The sequence below is a fragment of the Toxotes jaculatrix genome, chromosome 18 (assembly GCF_017976425.1).
Source record: "Toxotes jaculatrix isolate fToxJac2 chromosome 18, fToxJac2.pri, whole genome shotgun sequence".
Lineage (NCBI taxonomy): Eukaryota > Metazoa > Chordata > Actinopteri > Toxotidae > Toxotes > Toxotes jaculatrix.
Window position 1 is genome coordinate 9,430,502 of NC_054411.1, and position 10,200 is coordinate 9,440,701.

Here is a 10,200-nt window from a genome sequence, read left to right on the forward strand (position 1 = left end):
GACTAAATTACCTCAGAGTGGAACGGACACACTGAACAGTACAGTCTTTATTAAGATAAAGATCTATCAGATCATCCTCTTGGATGTGATGTCAGTAGTCACCACAAAATGAAATCGCAATATATTTTAATAGACATTTGATATACTTTTATATATGATAAATCAGTAAATTCTAACTGCATAATGTGATGTAATGGTGTAATGTCATTCTCTGTGTTTATAAATTTGCTACAGCCAGCATTTCTTTAATTTGTCTTATATTACATTTTCTTTTATCCACATCACAATTTTCATCCCCATCTCTTTTATTGTCATTGATACTTTTCCAGGATTACAAGGGAATAAAATCTCCAATACTTTTTAATTGATTATTCTGGTTATTAGTAATGTAAATGTTTTACATATAGAATTAAACAGGATGTACGCGACCTTATCTCATCTTCTTGTTGATGTTTTACAGAGATAACTTGCAGCGAATCAAGGTTAATGTACGGATCACGAACTGACATGTCACCACACAGCTCTGGCAAATAGCCTGTTATTTCTGTGGGAATCCAGATATTGTCACATGACAGTGGAAAGCGCCACTATTATGTAACAACATGTCGGCTGCGTTCACTGGCTCTTCATCGTACGATTCGACCTTGGTCAAGTCTGCCATAATAAACACAGAGCTTCACGCTCGAACTTTTCAAAATAAAACTCAGAGACTGCAAAGACAAATTGCGTGGTGTTTATGAACGGTTCTCTCTTCCTTCGGGTTTTATCTGGTGCCTTTGGCCGTCTTGACGCATCGTGCGTCGTGCGTCGCTGCGTCGCCGGTAGAGGAGGCGTTGGCGCATCGCACTACTAATGCTGCTGCCGCCGTTGCTGCTGCTGCCGCCGCCGCCGCTGCTGCTGCTGCTGACACAGAAACCGGCTGTCCTGCACTGAAAGGGAGGCTCACAAACTGTCACGGTCCGTTCACCATCTCGTTTGGAGGGAGTCGCCCTGTAGCTGAAGGTTTCGCTCTCAGAGATTACTCACCGGCTTCAAAAATGATCAAGAACGGACACCACCACCACCAAGAGAACACAGCAGCCGGGAAAGACGCAGGGACGACCCCCGGCGCTGCAGCTTGCAGTCCCGAGAAGAGGAGGCGAAGAATCCGGGTGTGGTGCGATGGTTGGTGAGTAACTTACCGGATAGATGTGTAATGTGTGATGAAGATGCCACAGTATTGTCTGTAATGTTAGCATGAAGCACGTTTGAATGAATGTGTCAGCCTGTCACCGGGACAGGCCCGCTGCAGGCTGCAGGGCTCTGACAGGACCGCTACTTAAATCTCCAGAGATATCACTATACACACAACTTTAAACTGAATATCCTGTTATATGTATTCTACCATGAGTGGTTTAATGGCCTGACAATTAACCATCCGGGACATATTACATATTACATTACATTACTTTATATTTTTACTGTGGCATCCTAGCCTCAATTTTCCTCCTCACTGGGCAAGTTATTACATAAGAACATCAGAACTGATTTATATTAATATTTGTTGTAGCAATTCATCATAACTGATTATCATGTATGACCATGACCAGACTGACACTGTTATAAGTACTTTGGGAAAAAGTGTTTGCCAGTGAATGTGTTTTAATGCAACTACTGACCTAAACTTTATGTAGGATTGTACTTACGTTACAGGTAACAACGTTTTATCAGTTGTGATTGAGCCAAAGGCAAAAACTATTTGTTAATCCAGAAAGACTACACCTTGAGGCACAACCAAAAAAATCACACTGCCACAAAGATATTCAACAGAACATTAATTTTTATTACTTATTTATATTTAAGTAGAATTATGAATATAGGTTTTCTGTGCAACCTCCTACGTGTAATGATGACAGGAAGAAAAAACGCCTAACAGCTTATAGACCTTATGTCTTACACCTAGACCTCCACGAGATTCAGTGACCGCTAAGCACAATGCACGCTGTCCTTACTGTTACTATACTATGATTACTGTGATGCTAATAATGACACCGCTACAAAGTGCCCTCTTTCAGCATGATGTAATGTGATTAAAAAAAACAACAACTGTACTAGAGTCATCAGAGCAAGGTGATCATGTAGTGTCGGGCGCGGCCTTTAATGCAATATAGGTGATGGATGAATGTGAACAGTCAGCTGTGGGAAGGGCAAGGCCAGCTGTGGAAAATTTGCTCTTGTGTTCAAATCAAATGGAAAAACAACAAGCTTTTATAACATTAAAAAAAAGCTGTCTTAGCTCTGTTCCGCCAACTTAATGTCTAATATCATATTTTTAAAAAATAGGATCAATCACTGCAACACAAATGTTTGCAAACAAACTAATATTTCAGTCTGAGAGGTAAAAGTGGTGGCTAAGTTTTGCTTGTATTTCTCATAACCTTGTAACCCTGGAACTGGTTTTAATCCAAAACCCACTGCACTGTGTCAGAAAAGCATCCTCATCCAGCTAAAAACATTTCTGTTTACCAGATTATTCTTGTTTATGGTTTGACCAATGACTGCCACTTTTCATGTGACAGGCAGGCATCATGATGCTGAACACACTGAACAGGGTTTTTTTGGTTTGTTATTATATATTAACGTGAGGTATCAAAATGTTCTACAGTGTCATCTCAGGTACACCTATGGTACTCTGTCAGCACTCTGATATTTCAGTCACCTCACCTTGTCACTTTCAAGAGAGTTCACTATGAAGCTGAGCTCCCCTGAAGAGTATCAGATGCAGACTGCTTCTTTGTTGCTGTCTCGTAAACATGGAAGTACTGACTTTTAAAGGGTAATTTCACCCAAATTACCACAAATATATTTTCCAATGTATCCATACAGAAGGCTTTGATTTAGTTTGAGAAGTTTTGGCATCTCTGGTGCTTAGACTTTTACAACGACTCAAAAACAATGGATGCCAATGGAATTTTGTTTGTGGGCGCTCAGCGGTATTGAAACATGGCATTTGAAAAACTCGACAACAACCTGTCTTTCCAGAGACAATGTCCATAGACCTCACTCTGAACAGTTTTCATTAGGAAGTATTTTCCCCTGAAGGTAGAGAATAATGGAAAGTGTTGACACAGGTCTTTGGCTTATCAAAAGTAAACTCCACGCTGCTGAAATTGAAATTCTTTTCAACCCCACTGTTTTGACTTGACAGTGGAATTTTCTGCAGTAGATATCTCAAAAATTTGAGTGAGTTGACTGTGAGCTGCAGCATTTCCTCATTGTGAGGACTTGGTTGAATGCTACTCGAACATGTCACCATTAGCTGTTTGAAATTACAGCAGCCATTTTTCATAGTTTTCAGACTTTTTATATACAAAATGATTAATTGATTAACCCTTGAACTAACGCTTCGAGATGCCAGACTGCCTCCTCTGTGGGAACCACCAAACCTTGGTGCACAGAGTCTGGCTCCATGGTGCAGCGGCAAAATAAATGTTTTGAATTTCTGTGTATGAGGGCCAGGATTATGGTGGCTTTCTCTAGTAGAATTCCTGCCATTTAGGTGTGGCTGCCTATCCATGGTTTGATGGCATGTTGCAGAATATTTGGGATGCCAGAATATTAACCGGTGGGGTGAGCACGCAAAGAGAGCCAATGTCAACAGAGCTCATGTCATTAACCCCTCTAACCCCTCCAGCCTACACCTGCAATGACCGCTGTAGCTTGTACAGCGGTGCCTGTCACTGAGCACATTGTTTCCTGAAGCCCTACTGGACATCGCCACGTTCTTACTGACATCCAGCATTGTCAGCAATACGAGAGGAAAATTCCAAGGAAAGAACGCAGTCACTTCAACTATTGAGATGTCTTTGACCCCTCCCCTCATTCTCTGCACAAAGGAGCTTTCTTGTCTTATTTGTTGCCCTGAAAAGAGGTGACAGTGGTTAAAGATCAGTTGTCAGAGAAGTATCATCAAGGAAGCGGGTAAAGTCCACTTCCAGTGTGCATGTGCTGCAGCGGTGTGTACTTACAAGGCTATAAACATCCTATTTAAAGCCTCGGTGAAGCAATAGTGTGTTGTTCATTCATTCCAGGCTTATCTGAGACTGTCGGTATCCTGAGAAGTAACCGCTGAATTGTCAATTAAAACAGCCATTAGCCTCTGATATTTTTAGTGCTGTGTATCCAGGTCTTTTACTTTGGATAACTACTCTCAAACAATATGGCATGGCATTTATTTCAAACCTGACCAAAATGTCAAGATTGTAATTTTTTGTGTTCCCAGTTGCCATCAGTGTTTATCTTTGCGAATATTTCCTGCGCAGGTCCTAATATTTTATCACTGTGTCCAAAGATACCTGCCTTGTTTTACTCTTGAGAAACGTAGGTGCTGTTTGGGTGTCCACTAACAGGCTGCACTAATTAATATTTCATCATCCCACGGTGGTACTGTCATGACCCATCCCTGCTAAAAAATACAGTAGGAACACGGTGACATGTAGGGTATCTAGCTAGTATAACAGCCCAGAAGCAGCCACTTGGTATTATGTAACTCTGTCTGGGTCTCATGGTTTTCTTCTCTTTTCATTCACCTCCAAATACTCCCCCCTTACTACATTCCTCTGGCCCTGCACTGTCACCTCAGAGCCTGCACACATGGATCTCATTTCAGCAGATTGACAGCACAAGACACACCGTAAAACTCTTGGCTTCAGACGAGCTTCCATGACAAAAAGCCTCTTTTTGTGGTGTATTTTGACGAAGCAGTGGATATGTCTGAATCACATCAACAAGCCCTATGGTCTAGTAATAGATATTTTATTTATTTCCTTACACTCTAGTCCAGGTTGTCTTCAGTCAGGTTGTGTATAGTGACACCGCAGCAAGACGCAGATGCTGCCTTTCATTAGCATAGCCAAGGGCTGAAAACAACATGGGATTCTGTTACTGTTTTGGCCCCGTACATACTGTAGTTTTAGCAGCACTCATCTTTTCTTTTTTTAATTGATTTTTGAGGATGCCATTCATAGTGTTGTTCTACATCTTACCCCTCTAAGGACTGATGTGTGACAAACTGTAGCTGCATCAGGCAATGAATCTGTACAGTTATTCTGGGATCAGTTACGACTTTAGTGATACCTGCAGTCACTTTCATCAGTCAGAGGACATTCTTCTGTTTGTTTTTTTTCTTTTTTTTTGGTTGTCCATATTAGATGTCAATATCATGTTCAAAGTGGAACAGAAAGAAAAATGATCAGACTGATGTCAGCTGTTGGTAGTAGTGACAGTGATGGAAGGCTAATGCCCATCTGTTCTCTGTTACTATGCTAGATTACCATGTTAAAATCTCAGTCTCCAATCTGTGCTAATCTAATTATCCACAGATGGTATCATAGCGTGAGCGGTGAGAACAGGGAGGGAAAAAAACACTCTGCCACACTGACTTTTTATGTTGAGAATTTTATCAGATATCAAACTGATCATATGTGTAGCTTTGCGTGTTTTGACCCATGAACTAAAGATCTATTCATGTCCTACAGTGTGATGTGTGTAGTGATCGCTTTTCAAGGTACGCAAACTCCTCCGTGCAGTGCATTCAAGAACACACTGACTCAAGAGTTTTGAAGAAAAGCTGCCATTTCTAACTTTGAGAATAGTGTGAGTCTCAAAATTAAAACACGTCACAGAACTCTTATATTGTTTCTTCTTGTGTTTTTACCCTACCAGCTATGACATGGTACATTATGGACACTCCAATCAGCTGCGGCAGGCCAAGGCCATGGGAGATTACCTCATCGTTGGAGTACACACAGACGGTAAGGCTCAGAACCAGTGACCCTCATAGCATAATCATTGTCCCTAGCACGTCTACACCTTCAGTGGAAGCCTCTCTTGGCTTTTTTAAAGTCTAGCTCATCTCTAACGGACTGTTTTCTCACCCAGTTTTGACATTACCCTTACCTTTACAATGCGTTATCATGCCTGTACCTGCTGAATCTGGGGAGGCATAGTGTCTGGAGCCTCTGTTCAATCCCATTATTACCAGCCAGGCACCAGCTGAGTCCTGTACACTTAGGAGAGGTTGTTGTGACAGTAGTGCAGCAACTCAGCAATTTGGGGCACTCTGACATTCTGATAATTCAGAATGACTTCACAGTCAGGGCCAGCACAGATATCAGCAACCTTTTCCTCTGCTGAAGTGATAAAAAAAAAAAAATCTCCATGGCCGAAAGGCAGTGTCTTTATAAAACTGCATGTCAGAGGGTGATTCAAATGGAACTTTATGTCTCTCCATTCTATAAATCTCAGTCGACATTATCTGCGTGTGTCAACAGTATCATTTGAGTGTATTTCTTTGTCTTCAAGGTGAGATTGCAAAGCACAAGGGTCCGCCAGTCTTCACTCAGGAAGAAAGATACAAGATGGTGCGGGCCATAAAGTGGGTGGATGAGGTCGTGGAAGGAGCGCCTTATGTCACTACCCTCGAGACTCTCGACAAGTATAACTGTGACTTCTGTGTTCACGGAGGTACCGTATGTCACTACGTGACGTCTTTGTTTTGACACACAAATGGATCTACAGTCATAAACAGTTCTGATCAGGACCAAGTGTGAAGCCTAATCACTGATATAGCATCTGTTATTGATCGATATGACAGGATTTAATTGATTTATGCACACAGTGTGTCATGGATGCTGTCGTTTCAGATGATATAACACTAACGGTGGATGGTAAGGATACTTACGAAGAGGTGAAGAAGTCCGGACGATACAGGTCAGCTTCCGTTTTGAAATATGAATAAGATAATATTAATAGTGAGGATGGGATATTGTGTGTGTGTGTTTCCTACATTTGTTACACTGTGTGTTATGTTGTTACAGGGAGTGTAAGAGAACCCAGGGTGTTTCAACCACAGATCTGGTTGGCAGGATGCTGCTGATGACCAAAGCACACCACAGCAATATTGTGAGTACAGCGTTTACTTTCTTTCTCTCTCTCTCTCTCTCTCTCTCTCTCTCTCTCTCTCTCTCTCTCTCTCTCTCTCTCTCTCTCAGTGATTTCACTTCGCAGTAAAAGCCTAACTCAATCCTACCTTCTCTTTAGGACAGTTCAGACTATCAGCAGCACACAGACAACTTTGGAAAGGTAGGTACCAAACATATCTTCAGCTTATCATTATTCTTCTTGCTTTGCTCATCACTTAGTCAATATCAAATCCTCAACTTACTACCAAACTCTTAGCTGGCGTGTGTTTAAAACCACATCCTTGGCTCTTTAGCTTCTTCCTCCTCAACTGTTTTATCATTCAAGTCGTCAAAGTCGCTCTGTGGGCCAGATGTCAACCATTACTGAACAAAGGCCTTTACTGTGGACCCACTTTATAATCAAGTAGCAGGCCTTGCCAGTAAACAGTGAATGCTGCTTCTGTCCCTGGATGGGGAAAGTAACTCCCCATCCAGGGAGAAAGTCAACATGGGGGTTTTAAATAGTGTGAAAGCAGTAGTGGGTCTCTTCACACTTCCATTTAAGACTGGATGAGTGATGCTGTGAATTTGGCGAGGGCTGAATAAATGCACTGGGAATTTGTAGGGACAGCTTTGAGTTGTTAGGCACTAACCAAATGTGACATTACTACTAACACCACTGGGTGGCGATAGTGCAGCACAAGTATTTTTTCTACTCTAAATTGCTCAAAATGCTGCAGTGGTGCTATATCTATATGATGCCTGGATCTTATTGCTACATTGTCAATTTGTACTCATTATGCCTGTTTCTGGATTATGGGGGTCGCATGGTCAGAAGGGCCACAGTCCCTGGACGGGGGTGTCTCAGTTCCTGCAGACGTCACAGAAGATCATCCAGTTTGCTTCAGGCCAGGAGCCTCAACCTGGAGACACTATCATCTATGTGGCCGGAGCGTTTGACCTCTTCCGTATCTTTTTTTAAAGACTACACTAGAAGATAAGTTGAATTTCTGTGAACATATTTTTAGTTTTTAATTCGAATACATGTGCAATTTCATTTAAAAAGTCTAATTAATTATGCAGTATAGTTATGCATGTATAAAAGCAACAGCGCCACTGTCAGAATGGTGTGAATAATTAATTATTCTGTGAATTCTGTTGCTATGAAATAATTAGCTGTCAGCCTTGACTGGTCTCCTGTCAGACATTGGCCATGTAGACTTCCTGGAAGCAGTGCATAAGCTCGCAGAAAAGCCATACATTATAGTGGGGTTGCACTTTGATCAGGTGAGTGTCCCGCTATTTTCCTTTCATCTATGCGAGGCGTTCACATTTTTTATACATTCCTACTTTCATACTTCATATTTTGCAGGAGGTGAATCGTTACAAAGGGAAAAACTACCCCATCATGAATGTCCATGAGAGAACGCTCAGCGTCCTGGCTTGTCGAGTGCGTTCTTCTTCTTGCTCATTCTCCATTAGCACAGTTCACTACACATACTGTATATCTTTTATAAATATATATGTATAGAATAAATTTTTGTGTACTTTTTTTCATAGTATGTATCAGAGGTGGTGATTGGTGCACCCTTTGCAGTCACAAAAGATTTGCTGGACCACTTCAAGGTAAGTACAGACAGTCCATGTAACTTTCACTTAGGTTATAAAGTTCTCAACACTCAGACATGAATAAAACTTTAACGTGGCTCTCTAACCACAGGTGGATCTTGTTTGCCATGGAAAGACAGAAATATACCCTGACAAGGATGGATCCGACCCTTATGCTGTAAGACTATAAACACTGCCATGTTATATCAACATTTTTTAGAAAACACCTTTGTGAAATAATCTACTGTCATGGTGCATCACATTTTTTTCTTCGTATTCAGGAGCCCAGGAGGAAAGGAATCCTGCGCACCGTTGACAGTGGGAACAGCCTCACTACAGATGCCATCGTGCAGAGGATAATCAAAAACAGGTATTATATCTACTGGACAAAACAATATTTTTCTATGTTGCCCAGTGTTAACTCACTGCTGGAATTATTATGTATTACATTGGACTCAGGGCTTATTTTTTTTTTTTTCTGATACCCTTTGTGTGATTTAGGTTGCTGTTTGAGGCAAGGAACCAGAAGAAGGAGGCCAAAGAAATCGCTGTGATCCAGGCCATGAAGCGACAAGAAGAGGAAAAGACTAAGGAAAGAGCCCAGGCTGTGCTGTAGGAAGGCCACAAAAAGGCGTCATCATCAAGTGTCATCATTACACTGACAAGCTCAATTAATCTTATCTCATGTGCAGTTAAATCAACCCTTTTATAAGTGTTATGACACCCTCCACCCACAATCTTGGCTAACAACAGCAGTCTTTACAGCAGCCCGTTTGTAGCCAGAGCGGTATAGTCTGCTGTGGGATCATCAGGTACGCAATTTGTGTGTGTGTGTGTTGGGGGGGGGGGGGGGGGGGGGGGGTGTCCTCTGTGTAATAATATATTCTGCTTATGCAACTACATGTTCATGTCATTTGAGAAATCATTCATATACAGATATGTGACTATGAAGTTTTGGACAAAACAAAAACAAGACAAAAAGTTCTAACAAGGAAGGCATCACCATGTCTTCAACTGTCTATTCTATGTCTTTGGATATTTTTAATTCCTCAAGTACTTTTATTTTTTTTTATTTAAAAAATTCTAAATTTTTAAAAATTAGATCATGGGATTTGGGCATTTAAGGAGCATGCATAGGGACCTGAGATACTTGTCAGACATTGAACTATAGCAAGAAAGAGATTTGATCTGTTATATCCATGGGGCTGTTGCTGCTTTCTGCCCAACAACGGGCTTAGCCCCACCACTGATTTATCTTTGTATATACTGTATGTACTGTATGTATTATAAAGTGATTACAGGCTTTCTGGAGGACGCTGAAACCACGAGAGAATTAGGGGAGAAAATATCCCTGTTTCTTTGGTTTAAGCTTGTGTTTCTTGGAAGTGAGAAGGTGTTGAAAATCTGATGGACTCTTTTGGGACCTCATGTATATAGCTCCAGACTGCACTGACTTTTTTTTTTTTTTTTTTTAGAGCAGGTTTTTAACTCAAAAATGCACACTGTTGAGACCTGCACGCCTGGCCTTTTGAGTGCAATTTTTTTATTTTATTTTTTTTAAAACCAACACTCCTTAGATGTATCCTAATATAGAGAACACTACAGAGTTGTAACAGACTGCTTTTAACCTTTAGTTTTCATAGTACAATGG

At 41.1% G+C, this 10,200-nt stretch overlaps 1 protein-coding gene across 6 annotated transcripts; it reads left to right on the forward strand.

Moving 5' to 3' along the window:
- The first annotated feature begins 977 nt into the window (after positions 1 to 977).
- LOC121198399 (ethanolamine-phosphate cytidylyltransferase-like) lies at positions 978 to 9,306 on the forward strand. 6 transcript variants are annotated; one of them, XM_041062497.1, is made up of 14 exons: positions 978 to 1,168; positions 5,704 to 5,792; positions 6,343 to 6,504; positions 6,684 to 6,750; positions 6,858 to 6,942; positions 7,081 to 7,126; positions 7,219 to 7,223; positions 7,780 to 7,909; positions 8,146 to 8,228; positions 8,314 to 8,391; positions 8,502 to 8,567; positions 8,662 to 8,727; positions 8,831 to 8,919; positions 9,051 to 9,306. In XM_041062497.1, exons 1-14 carry the CDS (start codon positions 1,038 to 1,040, stop codon positions 9,163 to 9,165), a joined length of 1,212 nt encoding a protein of 403 aa, XP_040918431.1. In that variant the 5' UTR covers positions 978 to 1,037; the 3' UTR covers positions 9,166 to 9,306. The 6 variants fall into 6 exon arrangements, with proteins under 6 accessions (XP_040918431.1, XP_040918432.1, XP_040918429.1 ...); XM_041062498.1 differs by lacking the exon at positions 8,662 to 8,727; XM_041062495.1 differs by lacking the exon at positions 7,219 to 7,223 and having other exon boundaries at positions 7,081 to 7,122; positions 7,777 to 7,909.
- The last annotated feature ends 894 nt before the right edge of the window (positions 9,307 to 10,200 follow it).